The following is a 23,708-nucleotide window of genomic DNA, read 5'->3' as shown; positions in this document are numbered from 1 at the left end:
ATATTTAACCATTGTGCAATACCATTTGGTTCTTATGAAATCAACTTTAAAAGTTTCGGAAGTTTAAAAAATACAGATGAACAAAGAACCCATCTAGATTCCCACTGAGCAGAATTTTAACTGATATCAGCATCGTGGTCTCTTTAATCCCAGCATTCTCTTGTTTTCTTCCCCTCTCCCCCCACCCCCATTCTGAGACCACCCAGAAGGGTGCACAGAAGACCCGGCAGTCATGGCTCAGGAAAGGCAGAGCGGGGTGCTGCATCTGCCAGATGGCACAGGTGGTTGGGGTGTGCTGTGAAGCCAGTCCCCCCAGACACATCTGTAGCTGCTCCGGATCCGGATCCGATCGGAGTGGGGGACTCCCGGGAAAGGGCAACACTTCCTGTGCTCCCAGCAACGCGCTTGCCTAGAAGGAGGAAACCGGGGCTCTGTTCTCACCCTGGGACTCAGGCAGCTCCTCCAGGAGGACAGCCACTCAGAGCTGTCACCCTTAGCAGGTCGGCCTGGCTCTGTCCCTTATTCAATCCTCACCTGCCTAAGAGTGTGTGTGTGTGTGTGTGTGTGTGTGTGTGTGTGTGTGTGTGTGTGTGTGTGTGTTGCAGCCAGTGCACCAATGGAACAGACCCTCCTCACACCCCAGAAGGTGGCATAGCCCCCACTGTACCCACCTTGCACTTGGGACCTGCCTGAATCACAGTATTTCTGTGCAATAGATCTGTTTACACCTCTCTCCCCTTGTCAGAGTGCAAGTTCCTCAAGGTCAGAGACTTTCTTATACATCTTCTCTCTGCAGTATTTGCCATATAAATGGTACTCAGATACACGAAGGCAGCCAGACATCAGCGGTGGGAGAAGGGAAAAACACTTGGAATCAGGCAGACCTGGTTCAAATTCCAGCCTGCTACCTATTAGCTGTGCAACTTTGGGCAAGTGACTTAACCTCTCTGAGCGTGGATGTTTGTCCATTGGTAAAGGGAGGGCAGCATACTCTGAGCTTGATAGGTGAGGACACGGAGAGTTAGACCCAGCTGGGGGAGGGGGAGGGTCATCTCCCTTCTGGAGACACAGGGCCAAGAAGCCCAAGAACCTCATCTCGCCACACGGAGGGGCACACAGCGCCAAGGGCCCATTTCCTCTCCCCGCAGACAGCGGCCAGGTCTTCGCACAGAGACAAATCGCCTGTCCCTCCCAGGAGCTGCGGGCAATGATGGAGACGAGCACATGTGCTCTCCCGATGTTTATAATTAGAAAAGTCGCTCAGAACGGGATAGAACTTGGGAAGACTAGTGGGGAAGCAGTCCGAACTTGGCCTGGATTTTAGCGAGGCCCAGCAGGAAGGAGGGGAAGGCATGGGGTTCTCTGGTCTGGGTGGCAGGTGGGTTACAGGGAGGGGCCATGACCCAGGCTGGAGTGAGACCCTCTGTCACTTCCGTCGAAGACCCAAGTGCTTGAGGATCATTCGCAAAAGTCATCCCTGCCCAGCCCCTGTGGGCTCGGGGCCCATCCGGCAGGGGTCCCAGGTCCGTGAGAAGGTCTTCATGAGGCATTCCCGACGGCTGGCTCCTGAAGCACTTGTGGGAAGCCAGGCTCTCCCGGGCGGTGGGCGTTCTCCATCTTTCACTGGATCTTCTGCAGGTCCTCAGGCCCAAAGGAGGCAGGCAGCAGCTCCTGGACTGTCCTGACAACATAGGTACCGTCCGGCTTGGTCATGTAGACGGCCCAGTTGGAGCCAAACTGGAAAAAAGGCACAGCTAGTGTGAGGGAGGCAGTGTGGCCGAGGGGTTAGGGCAGACCTGGGTTTGAGTCTGGCTCTACCTCTTCCTTTCTAATGTTCCTCTCCGTGCCTCAGTTTCCTCATCTGTAAAATGGGAGTGACAATTACACCTGATTCACAGAGCTTGAGGGAAGCGCCAATGAGAGATGGCATGTTAAGCGGTTAGTACAGTGCTTTGCACATTGTTAATGGGCAATAAATGTAATTATGGACTCACCCAGGGCTTTATGAGAACAATATCGAACCCCTGGGCGGCGTCCTCCTGCCAGGACAAAGAACAACCAATACCTGCTTCCCTTCCTCCCGGCATCTCGTTCACTCCTCACAACCAGGAGAAGGTGCACCCCGGATACTGCTCCTGAGTGATTTCATCCTTTACCCTGGGAGGTAGGTGCTTTATTACCCCCATTTTACTGATACGAAAACTGACGCTTAGCAGGGTCATGTCAGCAAAGCAGAATTTTAGCCCAAATCTGTTTCTACATGTTTCCTTTACACGATCAGGTACTACCCTTGCTTGTGACCTTGGCCAAATGACTAAGCTCTTTGGGTCTCAGTGTCGTATTCTGTGAAATGGTTTCAGAGACAGAAGGTAGCAGGCAGGAAGATGGAGAGTGAAATCGGCTGTGGTATAAAGGAAAGAGACCTGACGTGGGGATCAACAGACGGAGGCCTGCCTGGCCGGGTGGTGTGATAATCACAGGTGATGGGCTGTGAAAAGCACCTGTATGCAGTGCCTGGCACATAGTAAATGCTCAGTTATTGGAAGCCGTTCCTGTTGATTGCTAGCGTTTGCTCACGAACGCTCAGGTTTGCAGCCTGCTGTTTCCACGCTTCTGTCTGAATCTCCAACTTATTACCAGGCACAATCAGCCTTGTGGCTTTTTAAAAATTAATGTGCTCGGCAGGCTGTGCCTGAGGGTGTGGGGGAAAGGGAGTTTTACGGATGAAAGTTGAGTGAGTTTAAGTGCCTGGTCCCTAGTCCCCAAGCTTCATCTCGTATGATTAGCATTTTGTTTTCCGAGTTGCCTCTCTCCCCTTAGGCCTTCTCATTTGCTTTCTCTCGTTTGCCAACCAGCAATTGGACCAACTCAGGCCTCAGGAGCCAGGGAGCTGCCATCCTGATGTGGTTTCCTGATGTGGCCTTGGGCTTGCCGGGGAGTTGGGCAACCATTTCTGCCCCTCCAGAGTGCGATGAAGTCCACACTGTGAAAACAGCGCCTTCGTGGTGGCATTCTGCACCTGAACTCGGGAAATGCCTTCTGCTAACCGTGTCTGCTTTGCAAAAACATGGAGCCTGCATATTTGACAGATGCCTTGAGACCCCAAGGCACAAAAGCAAAACGGAAACAACCCATCTGCCCCCAAATATAAACAATCGCAACAGCAGGAGCCTGGCGGAGGAGCAGCTCCTGTTCTGCAAAGCACCACCATGTCTCCTCCAGGGCCGAGAGGAACTTGTCCTGTTTGCCAAACCATAGGGGAAGGAGTCAGCCGCAAGGAGCAGGCTTCGCAGCCGGTCTGCTCCTGATAATGGCTCGTCTCTGCTGTGGTCCAGCGGTGATTGCCAGCTCCCCACGACCCGCACCGTCCTTCCCAGGTCATTTCACTTCTCTGAGAAACGGGGATAAGGACCCACTCCTCCCGCCTAGGCTGGGGGCAGGGATTACCTGAGATGCTGCGCTTAGTGGGGCTGATGATATCACATCAGAGCTCAGGGGTCTGTGGAATCTTGAAGCTGGTGGCTTTAACCTTTTGGGATTCTGGAGGACACAGACCTTTCTCAGAGTCCGCGGAAGGTCCTGACTTCCTTTTCCCCGAATGCACACGCACATGTCAGAAACATCCACTGAGCCTGGAGTAAGAATCCAGCCCTTTGCCCTGGCTGGTTTGGCTCAGTGGGTAGAGCGTTGGCCTGCAGACTGAAGGGTCCCGAGTTCAATTCTGGTCAAGGGCATATGCCTGGGTTGCAGGCTCAATCCCCATTAGGGGGCATACAGGAGGCAGCCAATCAATGATTCTCTCTCATCACTGGTGTTTCTATATCTCACTCCCTCTCCCTTCCTCTCTGAAATCAATAAAAATATATTAAAAAAAGAAAGAATCCAGCCCTTTGTTTTTAGAGTTGAAGAAATCCAAGCCTTCCGTCAAGACGATCTTTATAAAAACTACATTGGCTTCCTTAAGTCCCTTCTTTATTATTATTATTTTTTTTTTACCAACTTTTGTTTTAATGTCCTAATCCTATATAATAAAAGCCCAGTGATCGAATGGCAGAACTATCAGAACAGCTCGACCAGTTGCTATGACATGCACTGACCACCAGGGGGCAGATGCTCAATGCAGGAGCTGCCCCCTGGTGGTCAGTGCACTCCCACAGCTGGAGCAGCCGCTCAGAGGGCAGGTCACAGCCACTTGACTGACCGGGATGAGCAGCGCTCCCACAGCGGGCGATCCCCACAGGCCATGCCCCCCACCAGTGCACGAATCCTGTGCACCGGGACTCTAGCATATACATAAGAAAAGGCTAAGTGACCGACCATATGTCCATCTAACCATCTGACCGACTGGCTGGTACATATGACGTGCATTGGCAATTTAAATGTTGATTCACACATGTGCGATACATGTAAAGCTCTGGCTGGCCGAAACCGGTTTGGCTCAGTGGATAGAGCGTTGGTCTGCGGACTGAGGGGTCCCAGGTTTGATTCCGGTCAAGGGCATGTACATTGGTTGCGGGCACATCCCCGGTGGGGGGTGTGCGGGAGGCAGCTGGTCAATGTTTCTCTCTCATCGATGTTTCTAGCTCTCTATCCCTCTCCCTTCCTCTCTGTAAAAAATCAGTAAAATATATTAAAAAAAAAAAAAAAAGCTCTGGCTGGCGCCAATCGCACACATGTTTTAATTTTATAATACTATATAATATATACTATTTTGACATGTAATTTTTTGCAGTAATGTAATTACCGCACTAATCTCTCTTCTAATTAATTTTCTTTCAATGTTCATGAATCCGTGCACCCAGCCACTAGTATATGTATATATATAAAAGGCTAATATGCAAAGTGTCTCCTCAGGCGTTCGACCGGGAGACCGGGAGTTCAATCACTCACTATGACGTGCACTGACTACCAGGGGATGGCACAGAACAAAGGAAGACCCCAGCCGGCAGCTGGCAGCCAGGGAAGGAAGGCCCTGGCCAGCAGCCGAAAGGCCCCAATCAGCCCTGATCGCCGACCAGGCCTAGGGACCCTACCTGTGCACGCATTTCATATACCAGGCCTCTAGTATATATATAAGATGTACCACTTTAACCATTTTTAAGTGCACAATTCAGTTCCTTTTATTCTTGGAATAAAATATACTCTCTGTCCCATGGCCTACAAGGCCGTGTATGATCTGGCCCTGCCCATCTCTGGCTTCATGTCCTACCCCCTTATTCACAGTGTCCTAGTCTCCTTGACCTTCTCATGACTTGTCAGATTCACCAAGTGATGGGCATTACGCTTGCTGGTTGCTCCGCCGGAAATCTTCTCTAGACCTCTGTCTGCTCCGTCTTTTCTCATTGTTTGTACCCCGCTCAAATGTCATCTTCAAAGAGAGGCCCTTCCTGGCATCTAGACCAGGGTTTGGCAAACTTTTTTCCATAAATGGCCCAATGTAAATATCTTGGGTCTTTTGGATGTGGACGAAAGGGGCCACATGCTGACCTGACAAGTTCAGGGGAGGCCTGCATGGCGGTCTTGCAAGCTCAGAGACCTAAAGTAACCACAAAGGATGGTCTGAAATGAAACTTTAACTAAACGCAGTTATGGTGGGCAGTTACATCCTAGGCCAGTATCTTCACTGACAAGGCCAACCCTTACCTTAACTGAGCCTGTCTGTCTTTTTGCATCTATGATAACATACCCTTGAAATGTCTGGGTCACTTGTAACTTCCCTTTTTCTGGAGCCCCTGGGGCACAACCAAATGTGGTGGGCGCCAGGACAGATGCCACAAATTCCTTCATTATCATGTTAATTGTTCCTGCACCCACCTAAGTATGTGTCCATCATTTCACTTTTTATCCAATCCCAGGGGTTTCCCTGTTTTGCTTTCTCCCGCCTCTCTAATCTATCACCAATGGATTTCATGTAACCCACCTATGTCCCTCCTCTGATGGCAATGTATAAATACAAATGTAACCCGCCATTCTCCGGAGCATTATCTCAATTCGTTGAGGTTCTGCTTCCCGGCATATGTCGACAGTTTGGCTCAAATAAACTCACAAAAATTCTTTACAGGTTCCAATGTTTTTTTTTTACGTTAACACGGGTCATAAGGTCTGTGTTGTAATGGCTCATCTCTGCTGTGGTCGGGTCAAAGCAGCCATGCACCATATGTGAATGAATGGGCGTGGCTGTGTTCCAATAAAACTTTATTTAGAATAAATAGCTGTAGGCTGGATTTGCCCATGGGCTATTGTTTCCTGACCTCTGGCTCTGACCTAGAGTATTACCTGCTGCCCCTTCTGTCACTCATGACTCATTTTTCTATATATTTTTTCCTCCATAGCCACATCCTCACTCTCAGAAACTCCACTGTTTGTTTATTTTGCTCCTTGTTTATTGTTTGTCTCCTGCACTATAAACTCTGTGAGGGCAGGACCTGGCCTATGTTTTCACGAGGGGAGGACACCCACTCAGAGAGTATCTGTTGAATGAAAGAATTACACCCAATGATTCGAGAGTAGGCTCAGGAAGGCCTTTGAAATCAGCCAGCCAAGCAAACAGGGCAGTAGCTGTCTTCCGGCAGCTTGGCTTCCCTCCCACAGCCTGGGGAAAGCGGGGAGGCGGTTTACATTCCAGAAAGAAAGAGCTGCTTACCTCTCTCATGACTTGCCTGCAGGCCCCACATGGTGAGATGAAGTCATCTTGCAAGTCACTGGGGAAGGAGAGAGTCACAGACAGGTCAGTTTTTCCTGAGACATGAGGACAATGGCGGAGATTCAGGCCCCCTTCAGGGTAAGTCAGGCTGCCAGGCAGTTCCTGACTCAGACTGTGTCCTAGAGGCTGGGATGCAGAGCTTGGAGGCTTCCCAAGTTGCAAAAGCGAGGCCATGGGCAGGGCCATTCTTTCCATTAGTGCATTTAATAAACATTTAGTGAGCACGTACTGTCACCCACACCCTAGGACACAAAAGTTAAGGAAAATTGGTCTCTGGCCTTTAAGAGATTGCTCAGTCCAGTAGGAGACAGAGAAAACTGCCATTTTACGCAAAATGCAGTAAGAGTGCATGGTAAGAAGGAGACAATCTCTGCCTACAAAGGGAGAGAGATTATTTTTTAAAATATATTTTATTGATTTTTTACAGAGAGGGAGGGAGAGGGATAGAGAGTTAGAAACATTGATGAGAGGGAAACATGGATCAGTTGCCTCCTGCACACCCCCTACTGGGGATGTGCCCATAACCAAGGTACATGCCCTTGACCGGAATCGAACCTGAGACCCTTCAGTCCGCAGGCAGACGCTCTATCCACTGAGCCAAACCAGTCAGGGTGAGAGAGAATATTTTACAGAGGAGGTGGCATTTGGCCCAGTCCTTGGAGGAAGTGTAGAGTTTATAAGTCATCATTAGTGAGCACCTACTCTGCTCTGCATCAGGCACTCAACATCCATTATTTTATTTTATTCTTGGTACAACCTGAGTGTCAGAATGACCATGTTACCTGCAAGGAAATGAAGCAACAGAGGTGCTATTCTGAAGCCCTGGTTTTTCTGTGTTGCAAGCAAAGAAAATGGTATGTGCAAAGCCCCCGAGACATGGAAGAATAAAATGCACGTGAGTAGCAGGCTTAATCCCCATCCCTGGTCAGGAAGCATGCAGGAGGTGCCTGGTCAATGTGTCTCTCTCACATCCATGTTTCTCTCTCTCTGTCTCTCCCCCTTCCTTCCACTCTCTCTGAGAATCAATGGGGAAAGTATCTTCAGGTGAGGATTAACTCCTCCCTCTCCCCAGATGCATGTGACTCAAAGAGAAGACTGAACTTGCATCCGGGAACTCCGATAAGAGGAGTTTACAGCAAAGGGGTTGTCTCTCAGAACTAAGACGCCTACAGGCAGTCTTGCAGCTCTGACCAGGACAAAGGATGGTGCTTAAAGAAAGTGGATTTAACTGTGGGAGCCTCCAAGCCTGCTGGAGCCCCAGAGGTGAAGCCAGCAGCCACCATCATCCTTGTTCTTCTAGACCCACAGCTCTGTGACATCTCTGAAGATTACAGAATTCCAGAGCTGGTTCTTGGTCAGTTCCTCCTTTTGATAAACATGTGTGACTTTGATCAAGTCATTTTAACTCATGCGGGCGAGGCTTGCTTCTTTGCCTGTAAAATTGGGGGATTAATGTCATCCACTTTGTAGGAATTCAATAAAATGAGACGGTGAGAGAAGACTTTGTAAACTTCAGAATGCTATGCAGATATTGTCATTGCCTATACTAATTATCAAGCAGGTATTCCTTCATATATATAAGCTCTGTTGTAAATTTTGTACCTTATCACATACAGTTTTATTATATACTACGTGCTCTATATAGTAGTTGATAATTAATTCATCTTATGATATATTAGTAATTGTCATATTGTTTAATATGGCCCTAGCCGGTTTGGCTCAGTGGATAGAGCGTCAGCCTGCGGACTGAAGGGTCCTGGGTTCAATTCCGGTCAAGGGCATGTACCTCGGTTGCAAGCTCCTCCCCAACCAGGGCCCTGGACAGGGCGCTTGCAGGAGGCAACCAATCGAAGTGTTGCTCTCGCATTGATATTTCTCTGTCTTTCCCTCTCTCTAAAAATCAATGAAAAAATATCCTCGGGTGAGGAAATAAATAAATAAATAAATAAATAAATAAATATTGTTTAATATGTGTCCAGAATGTACCAGGCACCCTGCAAAGCACTTTCTAGGCATTATTTCATTTTAACTTGACAAATATTTATTGAGCATCTACAAAGGCTAGACACTATTGTTGCTGGGGATACAGCAGTAAACAAAACAGGCAAAATTCATTGCACAATGGAGTTTTGTTTTTGTTTTGTTTTAATATATTTTATTGATTTTTTACAGAGAGGAAGGGAGAGGAATAGAGAGTCAGAAACATCGATGAGAGAGACACTGATCCAGCTGCCTCCTGCACACCTCCTACTGGGGATGTGCCCGAAACCAAGGTACATGCCCTTGACCAGAATCGAACCTGGGACCCTTCAGTCCGCAGGCCGATGCTCTATCCACTGAGCAAAACCGGCTAGGGCTGGAGTGTTTTTTTAAAAAAATATTTTTATTGATTTCAGGGAGGAAGGGAGGGGGAGGGAAAGAGATAGAAACATCATCGATGAGAGAGAATCATGCATCGGCCGCCTCCTGCATGCCCCCTAGTGGGGATCGAGCCTGCGACCCAGCCATGTGCCCTTGACTGGAATTGAACCCGAGGACCCTTTGGTCCGCAGGCTGACGCTCTATCCACTTAGCCAAACCAGCCAGGGTGCACAATGGAGTTTTTGACTAGTGAGGGGAGCCAGCCAGCCAGCCAGCCAGCCAACCAACCAACCAACCAACCAACATGTATCAAGTGGAGATGGAGGTAGATGTTATGAATTGAATAAAGCAGCTGAGAGGAGAGAGAATGGTATGGTGGTTTGCTATTTTATTTAATCATGATGATTCCCTTTTATTTTATTTATTATTATTATTTATTTAATTTATTTTTTAAATATATTTTTACTGATTTCAGAGAGGAAGGGAGAGGGAGAGAAATAGAAACATCAATGATGAGAGAGAATCATTGATCAGCTGCCTCCTGCACGCCCCCAACTGGGGATCGAGCCTGTAACCCGGGCCTGTGCCCTGACTGGGAATCGAACCATGACCTCCTGGTTCATAGGTCGACGTTCAACCACTGAGTCATGCTGGCTGGGCCATGATGGCTCCCTTTTATGTTGAAGATTCAGTTAAAGAAGGGTTCTGCTCTTTGAAAAGTTGGGTGCTCTCTGAGCACATCCCTCCCAGCTTCAGAACTAAAGCCTGTGGGAACGTGAAAGGGCGGGGACCCCTGCCAGGACGCACACTGAGCCACATGAACCCTAGTGATTAGCAGGTGGCAGGTGTTGCAGCCAGAGCCTTTCATACGCTCTTGAAGGTTGGACTCTTGTTAATTTTTTCTTCATTCCACACATGTTGACCTAGAGCCTGCTCTATGCTAGGCAGGCATGAGGAGGGAGCAACAAAGACCAACTGGAGAATCCCTGTCTTCAGGGATGTTCCCAGCCGGAAAGGGAGATAAATCTGCACATGTAAATCCATAACATGGACAGACTGGTTAGGACTCTGGGACAGGTGCTCTGAGTGAAATCCAGCCTCCCTTCCACGGCCTGCTAAGGCCCTGTATGATCGGGCCCCTGCTAAGCTCACCACTTCCTTTCTTCAATCTTGTGACATGCAGAGCCAACTGTCCAATGGCCAGCTGGTTGGACAAGGTGTCCTGCATTAGGGTTTCCAAGGGGGGTGGGATAAACGTGAATTCCACTGGGAGGCTGGGTTGGGCCTAGGGTTCAAAAATCACAAGATGGTGCATCCAGGCAGCATACCTCTAGGGACTGGGAGACAGCCTGAAAATAATCCTGGCTTACACCTAACATCGCAGTTCTCTGTGCCAGTCACTCATTTAATCCCCATCAACCGTATAATATAGGGGCCACGTGGGTACTTTTATTACCCACATGCTCCAGATCATGAAAGGTGATGTGACCTGCCCAAGGTCACAGAGCTGGTAAGTAGCAGAACCAGGACGTGGACCCAGGATCTGTGGCCCCTGCCTTTGGTAGTTTTGTACTTTGCAGAAGAAATAATGATAACGTTAAAACAATAGTTTCAATGTACTGCACACTCTGTGTCAGGAACTTCACTGAAGTCCTTTCCTGAGTCCTCACCGCAGCCCAATGGGGAGGTGTTCTCCGCTTTATAGAGGAAAAGCCAGGCTCAGATTGCTGAAGCAACCAACGTGCTTGAGGTTGCTAGTGGAGCCAGATTTGAGACCAGGTCTCAATAACACCCAAGCCTTCGGTTTGATGTTGTCGCCTTTTAAATCTTCACCGGAGGATATTTTTCCCCCCATTGGTTTTTAGAGAGAGTGGAAGAGAGAAGGAAAGACAGAGAGAAATATCGATGTGAGAGAAAATATCGATGTTGGTTGCCTCCTGCACGTGCCCCAACCAGGGCCTGGGCCAGGGAGGAGCCTGCAACCTCGGTATGTGCCCTTAGATCAGAATCGAACCCAGGACCCTTCAGTCTGCAGGCTGATGCTCTATCCACTGAGCCAAACCAGCGAGGGCCCCAAGCCTGGGTTTTTAACCATTACCCAACATTCCTGCCAAGAGTAAGAACTGAAAGCTTGAAAGGTATCCCAGAACGAGCTGGGTGTCTCGGGACAATCCCTCCACGCGTTCCCGAACTCTCTCCCTCTCCTGCCCGTGCTGGTGTGGAGGGTTTCCTGTGGTTTGTGCTGACCTTGGTCACACACGGAGGCCAGGCTTATCAGACTCGACCGGCTGGAAACTTATTGACTTTGATGACTGCAGCTGGGACCCCAGTGGGCCAGGCTTATCTCCTCATTAGCAAAATTCCATTCTGGGCTCGGCTCTCTCTATCTTACAGACCTCACGGGGGGCTCCCAGACTCAGCTCACGGGTCGTCCATGCTAACAGGGGAGCTTCCATTCATCCTCTAAGTCCATGCTCTCAATTGAACCAACGATTAATGCAGTAATGACTATTTCTGGCTCGGGGATGCTGGTGCAGGCTGAATACCCGGAGCGGAGCAGTTGGGTACTGGGAAAATGCAGGTTTTATGTAAATAGGGATATTTGCTAATCGTCGCTAGCAATACCCAGTCATGTTTAAAAGTAGATAATGAACAAGAGAAAAAGGCTTTCGCTGGGAGCATGCTAAACAGAGCAAGGCTCCCGGGCCATTAACCTTTTGTTGACTTTGGCCTCTTTTCCCCCAGAATGTCATTATTTTCTTGGATCAGCTGTGAAATGGAGTGATTTTCCACCCCTCTTGACTTTTTTTATAAAGTGTAATTCACATCCTGATCTCTGCTTATCCACACACAACGTTCCCGGCACAGCCTCGTGTATTCCTCCCAAAGCCAAGGGGAGCCAGGAGAGGCCCTGGGCTCGGGAAGGGCTCTGGAAGCGTTCCCTTCTCCATAAGTGGCTGCAGTTACTCAGGGAAAAAACCTTTAACAACCTGGTCCACCTCGGGGCCAGACAGAGGCCAAGTTTAGAATTTTATAAAAGGAATGGGGGCGCTTTCTCTCCAGGGAGCAGGCCCATGGCATTCCCTTGGGCCTCTCCGTCCCCCATAGTCTTGTGCACCCTAACTTCGAAGGGACCTCAGGAGACTTGCAACCAGGGGAGCAATGGGCATTACCAGCTCAGTCCCAGGGAATGTAACCCTAACCTCTAAGGGGCCCCGTGATATTTTTGCTATGGTCAATAAATTCCTGCTTTTCTAAAAATAAAATAGCCCTAGCCGTTTTGGCTCAGTGGATAGAGCGTCGGCCTTTGGACCAAAGGGTCCCGGGTTCGATTCTGGTCAAGGGCACGTACCGTGGTTGCAGGCTCCTTCCTGGCCCGGGCCCTGGTCAGGGCTCGTGCAGAAGGCAACCAATCGATGTGTTTCTCTCACATCAATGTTTCTCTCTCTCTCTCCCTCTCTCCCTAAAAATAAATGGAAAAATATCCTCAGGTGAGGATTAACAACAACAACAACAACAAAATAATAAAAATTAAACAAACAAATAAATAAAATGAATGGAGGCTTGTTTCTATCATGCATCCCTCGTGGTCCTTGCTCTAGGTCCTTATGTTTCTGCCAGAAAGGTCCGGTAGCTTCACCACGATGGAGAGATAATTCACTCCTGCGCATGACCCACGCAGCCAGATGTCCCGAAAGACCAACACTCGGTCAGCCATGCAGTCTACCATGTCATTTTCCAGGCACATGAGCAATTTGCCATTAAATCAGAAGCATAATGGGGTCCACGTTCGTGAAAGAGCTCATTCATATGCTCAAGTCCCAGAGCCACTGAGTCTGGGTCCAGGGCTGAGAAGACCTGAAGGAGCTGCCCTTGAGGGTATGTGTGTGGGAGCTTGGAAATTTACGTCCAGGGCCTGTGGAGGGTGTTGATCAGTGCTTTTGTTAGCCAGAATCCGGGCTGGAATCTGACGAGGTGGAACCATGCCTGGGTCTACCTTGCTGCCACCCCACCAGCTGGTTTTGTATCTGGTGCTTAGCACCTACAGATGAGTGTTGTCAAGGGCAAGAGTCCACTTGCACGGTGACAGGTCCCAGTGTCAGCTCAAGGAGAGGAGGGAACAGTGTTTGACCTCCTGGCACAGCATGGTGCAGTGGAATGAGCCCTGGGGTGAGACTCTACAGATCGGGTTTTGTCCTGGCTCTGTCACTAATTCCCAGGAAAGTTGTTTAACCTCCCTGGGCCTCAGTTTCTTCAGCTGTGAAATGGGGGTAAGTGACAGGTCTAGGCAGCCAGGTAATTTTTTGGTCCCTCTGGCTTTAGGTTTCTATGCTGCTTTTCTATTGCATCTTGGAGAGATTCTGTTGTACTTTGTGCTGAAATTAGAACACAAAGACACCTGCCCTTGTCGTAGTTGCCTTGGTTATACACCTGCTCTGCAGTCTCACCGAGGTCAGAGTCCATTTCTTGTTTAGCTCCTTACCCTCAGCACTCAGCCCACAGTCCTCTACAGTGCCTGGCACAGAGGAAGTATGGAATAAACATATGTCAGATGAATGAATGGAAGAATAACAGGTGCACGTTGGCTGAATAGATGAATGAATATGGCTGTGACCCAGATTTCCCACTCACCTGGCAATAGCAATTGCCCTGAAATCTTTGTATCCTTCTGAGATGGCCTTCTGGATAGCGGTCCGTTCAGCACAGATGCCCAGCGGGTAGCAGGCGTTTTCTACGTTGCACCCTGAGGAGAGAGGAGAGCCCAGTGATATTTCGGGCAGAGTCACTTTCTATTGCATGTGCTGAGTGAGAGGCTTGCCCCATTCCAGTGCAGGGAGGGACCAGTTACTCCAAACAAGGTGGAGAGAAGAAGAGGGCAATTTGCCCTGGCCGGCTTGGCTCAGTGGATAGAGCGTTGGCCTGCGGTCTGGGAGGGTCCCGGGTTCGATTCCAACCAAGGGCATATGCCTGGGTTGCGGGCTCAATCCCCAGTGGGGGGTGTGCAGGAGGCAGCAGATCGATGATTCTCTCTCATCATTGATGTTTCTATCTCTCTCTCTCCTTCTCCCTTCCTCTCTGAAATCAATAAAGAAATTTATGAAATAAAATAAATAAATAAATAATTTTAAAAATCTTTAAAAAAAAAAAAAAGAAGAGGGCAGTTTGACTCAAACCACTGGGAGACTCCGTGACCGACTGGTACAGCGTCCCTTCCCAAGAACCTCCCACTCTTATCACCTTACAGAGCCCCCATCTGGAAGCACAGCCAAGGAGCAGGGGCAGGATAACAGAGCAGGTTAAGCCAGCCTCATCTCCCCAGCAGCTGAGCTTAGGAAAGTGAGCACAACCCCAGCCCTGAATCTAAGAGACAGAAGCTATGGGGTGGGGATGGGGGTCGGGGATTCTGATTCAAAGACTGGGCCTGTGCAAAATTTTTGGTGCTGGTTACCAGCTATCAGCCAACTTCTCTCTGAGCTGCATTGCAAAACAAACTGTCAAGATCAACAAACTAACAAACAAAACACTGGCAAGGCCCGGCTGGCGAGGCTCAGTGGTTGAGCGGCGACCTATGAACCAGGAGGTCACGGTTTGATTCCTGGTCAGGGCACATGCCCAGGTTGTGAGCTCGATCCCCACTGCTGGGCATGCAGGAGGCAGCCAGTCATGATTCTCCCTCATCATTGATATTTCCATCTCTCTTTCCCTCTTCCTTTCTCTCTGAAATCAATAAAAATATATTAAAAACAAAAACACTGGCAAGCTTTGCAAAAGGTGTCTGTGATTGCACAGGTCTTAAGGTGATCCCCAGTTCTCCAATGGGAGATGGGGTGCTAAGGTGGCATAGCCCACAGTCAGGGAGTCCTCCCCGTGTCCCTCTCAAGGGTGTTCCAAGGGGACAATGGACTAAACAGGTTGGCTGATGAAACTCCCCATTTTCAAGGAAATGAGACCAGGAGCAAATGGCACAGAGTCTGGGCTTTCCCTGCCCATCGGGATGTGTCGCTCTTCATAGCTTACCTTCCTCCTTGAGGCAGAGATGCTGTTCCCCAGTATTCATTTCCTCCTTTCTTTAAGTAATACAAGTGACTCCCATTCCAATAACCAGACCACATACCCAGGCAGCTAGAGACTATATTTCCCAGACTCCCTTGCAGCGTAGTGTTGTCATGTGACTAAGTTTCTGTTAATGGGATGTGGCCCAAAGCGATGAAACTTCTGGATCACATTTTTTTTGTCAGGAGATTGCTTGTCCACTACTTCCTTTTCCCCTCCACAAGCTGGCAAGGGGCGGGGCACCTTTGACCACAGGGTTTATTGTCACAGGGATGGAAAAGCAACAAGACAGAAGGAATTTGGAGCAGAGTCGAGTTGCCTCTTTACTCTGATCAACTGCCTACTCTGAGTTGTTGTGAGAGAAAAAGAGATTTGTCGTGTTTGCGTCACTGTACGTTGGGATTTTTGTTACAGCAGCTTAACCTATTCCTAATGCAGAAATTTATGCTGAAAGTGAGATGCAGCTTTAACAAAAACATCTAAAATATGTGGCCTTGGCTTAGCAGGTGGCCAATGTGAAAGAACTACAGACAGCCAGGTGGGAAGCGCTGCACTTGCTACTCGGTGACGTATTATTTGAAAAGCCCTACCCTTCGATAACCTGGAAGGCAGACGATATAATCTGCCACTAGGATTTCTCCACTTGGCAATGGGAATCAGCCCTGTGGCCAAGATCTGATTAAGGGGATCATCTTCTCATCTGTTTCCAGTGCCTGGGGGTAACTACCACGAAGGTGAGGCAGCAGGTGTGGGCCAATCAGGGAAACCAGCTAGTAAAAAAAAAAAAAAAAGTTGACAGGCTTAAAAACTATGCCCAGAAAGGATTGTTGGGTGTGGAACTACTGTGTGAAAGTGATAGGAAAGAGACCAGGAGGTTTCTAAGATTTTGACAGACTTAGAGAGCCAGAGAAGGAAGCCACAGGTCTGGTCTCCAAAAGTCTGTGATTGTCCGGGCCCTAAGAAATCCCTGGCCCCCCAAACTCCACCCTCAGAAGTGAGCTGAAAGCTGTGTGCTCCCAAGGAGGGGAAATCCTTTCTAACACTCCTTTCAGATGTGCAGCCAAGAATGATAATGGTCAAGGAGGAAGTTCTCAGAGGGCCACAGGGGGTCCTGTGGCAAAGACTGTTCCCAATGTTCACGCTCCCAATAGAATCCATTGGAGTTTAGCTGGGCAAGTGGCTACTCAGCTGGAGACTACATTTCCCAGCCTCCTTAGGAGCTATATGTAGTCCAGGAGTTTTAGCCAATGGGATGTGAGGGGGTGTGCGACTTCTAGATGATGTTTTTATGGGAACATTGCTTGCTGCCCACTTCCTCTTCCCTTTCCCAGGGGTAGAAACATGGATGTGATGATGTGTGCCAGTTTTGAACACGTGGATTAAGACACCACTCTAGGGATGGCAGGACAAACCAGAAGGAATCTTATCTCCTGAACAACCTTGCAGAGCAGAGCAGAACAGCCCATATGACCTGGGCTCCAGCCCAGCCTGGTCTGTTAGATGAGAGAGAAACAAGCAGCCATCTTGTTCTAGTCGCTGTATTTGTTTCATCGGCTTATTCTGTTCCTTCTCTAGCACACTCCCTTTTTTTTAAAAAAAAAAGTTTTTATTGTGCTTATTTATTTAAATATATTTTTATTGATTTCAGAGAGGAAGGGAGAGGGAGAAAGCGATAGAAACATCAATGATGAGCGAGAATCATTGACTGGCTGCCTCCTGCACGCCCCACACTGGGGATCGAGCCCACAAACCCAGGCATGTGCCCTGACCAGGAATCGAACTGGTGACCTCCTGGTTCACAGGTCGATGCTCAAGCACTGAGACACACTGCCCGAGCTCACACTCCCTTTTTCTAAGTCTGAGTCTTCATTGTGATTATGCAACGTTTTTCTCTTCCTGTATTCATCCAATTTGAAAATTGTTTGGTCATTATCTCTTCAGATATTTTCCTCATATAGTTTTCATTATGTACTGGACAAGTTAGGAGGAGTTCAATTAATCATGTAACTCATTAACCATTATCATGAGTCTCAGGATCAGGGCATTCAAAGTCCCGCTGCTGGAATGGAATGGCTGTCACTAGACAGCTTGCCCCCAGGGCGAGTGTGTGCACGAACAGTTGTGTAGGGAATGGCTGTGCAGTGTTGGCTGGAGGCAGGTTTGGGATTCTACTTTGGGGAAGAAGGCAGGCGTGTATACTGGTCACGAAAGGATGGACTATAGGGAGCATCTATTATTTTGACAATTAGCACCTCTTCCTCCTTTTTTTCCTGGGAAAGGAGCTTCACCTCATTCTTTAGGATGTTTCTCTGTCTTTCCCTCTCTCTAAAAGATCAATGGAAAAATATCCTCTGGTGAGGATTAACAGAAAAGAAAAAAAGAAAAAAAAAAAAAAAAAAGAGGAAGACAGCTCTTGGCCGTATACTACAATCCTGAAAGGCTAGACAATTTTGTTTTGTTTCCTTAAGCCCAGAAAACGTGTCAGTGACCTATCCAGTCAAACCAGCTTTATCCCTGGTATTGCCTTGGCTTACTCTGAAACACACAAGGGAGGCTGGGATGGTGCCAACTGAGAAATCCATAACGATAAGATTGAGCCAAATAGTGCTGTGATGACGGTGCTATTGTGACTAATTGCTTTCCTTTGTTTTTGTCTTTTATTGCTTTTCTTTTGAGATGCAGGGAACTGTTTCTCTCGTTCCCCACCTAGTTTTCCCAGCCAGCTTCCTGATACTCACCTGAAATGATGGTCCTTAAACATGCCCTCCCCGCTTTGCTGACCTTGACCGGCACTCCCTGGAGCACGTTATCTGCATTATGTCATTAATCCTTTTCACAACTCTGACAGGCAGATACTATTATAATCCCATTTTACAGAAGGTAAAGATGGGCTGTGGCAGGGAGCCAGGACTCACATCCAAGCCTGTCAGAGACAAGGACTGTTCTTTTTCGCTGGCATTTCAGTGAGGCCATGTTTCAAGGTGGTTTGGTGCTTAAGGCAGGGCTGGGGCCAGATATTATCAAGACATCAGCAAGGAAGGAAGGTCACCAACAGCGAGGTGGTCCTGACCCATTCACGCAGAGAAGAGAGCAGTGCCAGAGAGCACGGTGCCCACTCGCTCTGCTGAGATTAGCGCGGTGGTTCTCACATGCAGGCATGTGGGCATCAGCATCTGAAGGGCTTCTCGAAGCAGATTTCGGAGCCCCACCCCTGGAGTTCCTGCTTCACTAGGTCTGGGCTGGAGCCCAAGGATTTACAAGTTCACAGGAGGTGCTGAGTCTCTGGGGGGCTGGGGCCACCTCTGAGAATCAGTGGACTAGAGAAATGTCACGTCCATGTGCTTGAAGAAATACTACACTCTCTCCATGTTCCTGCCTCCCTCTACACCACAAATGCAATGCAGTTTGATGTAGGAATTATGTTCTAACTCAACTGTAGAGTTAGGGTGGGAGGTTAGGGAAGCTCTTCTTTGTAATGAGGTACTTTTGAGTGACAGTGGAGAGGGCCAAGGGATGAGCCTGTAAGGAGAGGCGGTGCTTTGATTCCCCTGGAAGTGCTATGGGAGGGGCGGGGCCGGCAGTAGGCCAACCACTGTGGAGAGGGGTCAATATGAGGCACCCAAGAGTGGTTGTGGAGGAGGAACGGAGTGTAGGGAGGGAGTCTGGAGGGCTGGGCTGATCTAGGGGAAGACAAACGAAGGATCCGATGTAAGGGTTAAGCCAAGGCAAGCTGGACTCAGCCATTAACGGGGACATCCTTAAAGGTCTCTATTTATCTGGTTTGTTCCTCCCAGCATTCATTATGGATGATCCAATGAAGTGGCTTTTCCCCTAAATGACAATCGCATATAAGAGTGCTGAAGTCACTCTAGAGAGAGGAGCGAAGGGAGAGATAGATGTGTCCCAAGGGCATGAGCTGAGGAGCAGAACCCTCCCTTCCCTGGGGTGGAGCCAGCAGAGAGTAGACCATAATTCTCCTCTACTCGATGCCCATCTGGCATTCCACAAACACTGGCTGAGCCCTGCCATGCGGGAGGCCCAGGGCTGACTCCATGTCCCTGCCCAAAGCTCCTTCTGCCCCGTCTTAACTTCTCTTTGTGTCCTCACCCCCTCGGAGCTCTTTCTTCCCGGTGAGCTCCTCTCCCCGCAGCTCCCCCACAGCAACCACAGAAGGTAATTCTTGTAGTTACCAATTACCATCCTGGTGGCCCATCTGTGAGGGGCATAAGGCCTGGCCAGAATGGGGGTAATAGAGAGAAAATGCTCATTACGAGATCCTGACAGCAAGGCTGTCTTTGCAGCCAGAATTGCTTGGACACCAGCTGCCTCTGAGGGTGGAAATTCCACAGGCCGGTCTTTTGTGCAGCTGGAGAGTCACAGAACTGGGCAGACTTGTCCCTCTAGCAGCTTTTTAAAATATATATATTTGGCCGAAACCGGTTTGGCTCAGTGGATAGAGAGTCGGCCTGCGGACTGGAAGGTCCCAGGTTCGATTCCGGTCAAGGGCATGTACCTTGGTTGCAGGCACATCCTCAGTAGGGGGTGTGCAGGAGGCAGCCGATCGATGTTTCTCTCTCATCGATGTTTCTAGCTCTCAATCCCTCTCCCTTCCTCTCTGTAAAGAATCAATAAAATATATTTAAAAAAATAAATAAAATATATATATTTGTTTTATTGATTTCAGAGAGGAAGGGAGAGGGAGAGATAGAAACATCAATGATGAGAGAGAATAATTGATCGGCTACTTCCTGCTTCCTGGGGATTGAGCCTGCAACCCGGGCATGTGTCCTGATCGGGAATTGAACTGTGACTTCTTGGTTCATAGGTCGAACACTCAACCACTGGGCCACAGCAGACAGGCCTTTCCTTTATTTCTAACTAGAGGCCCGGTGCATGACATTCGTGCACTGGGCGGGGGGAGGGTCCTTTCACAGTCCGGGAGCCCTCGGGGGATGTCCAACTGACAGCTTAGGCCCGCTCCAGTGAGAGTGCACTGATCACCAGGGGGCAGCTCCTGCATTGAGCGTCTGCCCCCTGGTGGTCAGTGTGTGTCATAGGGACCAGTCATTCCACCATTTGGTCTATTTGCATATTACCCTTTTATTATATAGGATTTAGCTCATCCCAGGCCTGGTCCATTTATCCCATACAATAGCTCTCAGATCTTTCCTTCCTCTTCATTTTACCTGGTACTGTTCTAGTCTGAGCCATTCATTCACATGTTCACTGAACCTTAAATGAGGACCTATTTTATTTATTTATTTAGAGAGAGAGAGAGAGAGAGAGATCAATTTGTTGTTCTACTTATTTTTGCATTTATCAGTTGCTTCTTGTATGTGCCCTGCCTGGGGATTGAACCTGAAAACTTGGCATATCGGGACGATGCTCTAACCAACTGAGCTACCCAGCCAGGGCTGAGGACCTATTCTAGGTCAGGCAATGTGCTGGCACTGTGGACAGGTGAGCAAACAAGATCGACATGGGCCCCTGACACTCCTTTCTCTGGCCCAACCCTCCTTGAGTACCTGTCAGACTAATTGTCCACAAACACCAGTTTCATGTTACTCTTCCTTGACTCCCTATGTCCTACCTCATCGAATCTCAGTATCTCTACTTGGCCTTCAAAAGTCCTCCACAATCCTCCAAATCATCATATCCTCATTTTATTATTGTTGCCATAGGAAGGCGAGTGGCAGCTGCAGGCGTTATGCTGACCTGTGCTGTCAAAGTCTCTCCAGGTTGCTTGCGCATGCAGTACCCTATCGTCACTTCCATCACACTGTCAATAGCAGCGGGAGAAACAGCCACCATGTGTGACCTTCTCATTGCCAGCCAGAAACGGTGCCAATCACGTTATAGGCATTAGCTCCTTTAAAGCCTCACAATCCGAGGTGAGATTCAACACTGTCAGTGACTGAGGCAGACGGGCACCCACAATCAGGGAGGACCTTGGCTGCCATACCAGGCCAGGCAAGCTCGCTCTGATCACAGCCATCCTGAAAAGCGGCCATTATGATCCCCAGTGTACAAACGTACACTGAGACGCAGAAGGCACAAGGGCCATGCCCGGGGACACACCGCTGATCAACAGAAGCACCAGGATTCAAATCCGGGAGCCTCTAACTTCAGAGCCTTCTGCCTATCGGAGGAGCTCCCTCAATCCCCAGGGCACAACCCCCTCTCTAGTGATACGGGGTCCTTCCCTGCCATTTAAATAGTCCACGCTCCTGCTCCCCTCACTCATTCACTCCTACAATCATTGGCTGTGGGTGTACAAGAGGAGGGGACCTCCCTGGGCGCAAGGACTATGCCGGTTCTGCTCACAGCGCTATTCCCAGCGCCCGGTACATTACCCAGCACATAACTGGTGTTTGGCAAATGCTTGTTGAATAAATCCACGAATGAAAGGATGAAGAGAGGATGTGGAGGCATTGGGAGGAATCAATGGGCCTGGTGCCATGGGGCCGTGCGGGTTGCAATGCTGTTTGTGGTGGTGGTTAATGTTTAATACTCATCGGAGCCACCAGGCCAGCCTGCATTTCCACATGATTCTTTATTCCCTCCGGAGGAGCAGGCGTGGGTGCAGGGGAACTCTGGGCTCCAACCCCAGCTCTGTGGTCTTGGGCTTCTGCTTCCTTCTCTGCTAAGTGGAGCTGTAATAACTGCCTCGAAGGGTTGTAGGATAACACTAGCAGCCTCGGTCCTTTCACATACCAGCCCTCACTCGAGGTTACTTTTCAAAGATGTTTAAGACCCAGGTGACTCATGAAACCCCCCACGCAGAACCTCAAAAGACAAGAAATAACGTAGGAGAGCCCAGAAGGGGCGCTGCAGAAGGGGCGGTGTGAGCTGAGCAGCAGTGGGAGGAGTGGCTCACACCTGCCCCGGGGCCGCGGGGGGGGGGGGGGGGGGGTCACTGATTAGATAGATGTACAGTGTGGGCCTCCGGTCCCTTACACAGCTGTCGCCAAGCGGGAGGGGCATTCTAGGCAGCAGGCGGGGCAGTTCCCTCTGTGCCAATTGTCACCTGCCCTCCGAGTGGTGGTGGAAACGGCAAGGGTGGAGGGGGCATGGCTTCCCGGCCCCCTCCACACCACCTTCCCCACGGCCCTAAAAGAGAGCGCCCCTCGCTTAGCAAAAACAAGTCTGAATCTTTGTTCAAGTGAGCTTTTCTATCAAACCAACGAGCCAAAGAAAAAGAGCTTAGTGCCAACTCAGATTCCTGTGCCCACCTCCCCAGACTGGCATTCATTGCTGGTCACTCAACACCCCTCCCTCCCTGCCCCCCACTTCTTTCCTCCAAGACCCTCTGCACCCCATTCATTAACAAGTCGCACCCACCTGGATTCCTTGCGTTGCCTACAGCCATCTCCCAGCACGGAGGGTGGCAGGAAGAAATCAGGATTTGGGGGATCCTAGCCCTGGCTTCCACCTCCAGAGCCCCGTGTGACCTTGAACAAGTCATGTCCCCTCTCTGGGCCTCAGTTTCTTCACTGAGACATGGGCATTCCACCTAGGACGCTGGTGGGAGGTGGGGACTTGCTGATGGAACTTGTGGAAGCCCCAGCAGGTGCGGGACCCAGAGGAGGGCTCAGACAGCACCCTCCCTCCCAGCACCCAGGACTGCTGATGCTCTTGATTCGTGCCTTCCCCTTCCAGCTTCCTTCCCCATCCCTCCTCCGCCTTCCAGTCTTCCAAGCATGGAAAGCGCCTAGATTTGAGCAGCACCTTCCTGCCCACAGCCTGGGACATTGGGCAGGGCAGGGGCGAGTGGCATTACAGGGGAGGCTCAGCCAAGAGGGGGCAGCGCTGGGCTCCTATCTTCTGGAGCTTCCCACCCCTTCCCGCTAATCCTCCTCTCACCCCGCCCCCCCCCCCCCCCAGGCTGTCTCGGAGGGGTACCCGGGACGATCTCCGGGGCCCTTACCGGAGAAGATCTTCCCGTCCCAGGTGAGCAGGGCGGCCCCCACGGGGAAGTGACTGTAAGGACAGTACGCGGACTTCTTGGCCTCCTGGGAGCAGAGCAGCAGCCGCTGGATGTCCTCGGGGTCCAGGGCGCGGGCAGGACGCTCCTGGGCCATGTCGGGCCCGGGGTTCGGGGTTCGCGGAGCAGACCTGGGAGCTCCCGGCTCGGCTGGGCTGGGCCCCGCTGCCAGGGGCTCCTCCCCCGGGGTGTCTCCCTGCCCAGAGGCTCCCAGACGCACCTTCGGGGATGCGGGCGGGGCGAGCTCCGGGAGCGGAGCCGCAGCGCAGCCCCTGGTTCGGAGCCAGGGGGTGTGGCGTGTGTCCGGGTGTGGAAGGACGTGACGGCCCACACGTGGCTCACACTGTCCCCGGGGGGCCACTCGCACTGTAACACCCGGGTGGGGGGTGGGTCCGGGGGCTGGTGTCGCTGCGCAGCGGGTGACCGAGGGCACACTCCTGGGGAAGGCGCTGCGGTGGGTGGGAGGGAGGGCTAGGAAGTCCTGCTGGTTGAATGACATTTTCTCTCCTTCACGGAGGGAAGGGATGAAGCTGAAAGGGCAGGGCCGGGGCAGCTACACTGGTTTCCTGAGCGAGGAAGTAAGACCAAACTATTTCTTCATTTTCA

General features: G+C 50.1%; 1 protein-coding gene and 1 pseudogene across 1 annotated transcript; both read right to left on the bottom strand.

Annotated features, from left to right (window-relative positions):
* Positions 1-1,231: 1,231 nt before the first annotated feature.
* On the bottom strand, positions 1,232-23,310 carry CDA (cytidine deaminase). Its single transcript, XM_008148131.3, has 4 exons — positions 23,046-23,310; positions 13,697-13,808; positions 6,644-6,701; positions 1,232-1,737 (listed from the first exon to the last, which is right to left on the bottom strand). The coding sequence occupies exons 1-4, from the start codon at positions 23,197-23,199 to the stop codon at positions 1,621-1,623; spliced, it is 441 nt and encodes a 146-aa protein (XP_008146353.1). The 5' UTR covers positions 23,200-23,310; the 3' UTR covers positions 1,232-1,620.
* Positions 20,792-20,900, bottom strand: LOC114233984 (small nucleolar RNA SNORA44; annotated as a pseudogene).
* Positions 23,311-23,708: the final 398 nt, after the last annotated feature.

Source organism: Eptesicus fuscus, chromosome 9 (assembly GCF_027574615.1).
Source record: "Eptesicus fuscus isolate TK198812 chromosome 9, DD_ASM_mEF_20220401, whole genome shotgun sequence".
In the NCBI taxonomy this organism is placed as follows: Eukaryota; Metazoa; Chordata; class Mammalia; order Chiroptera; family Vespertilionidae; genus Eptesicus; species Eptesicus fuscus.
Note: the sequence above shows the minus strand (reverse complement) of the source record. Positions and strands in the feature narration are given on the sequence as shown.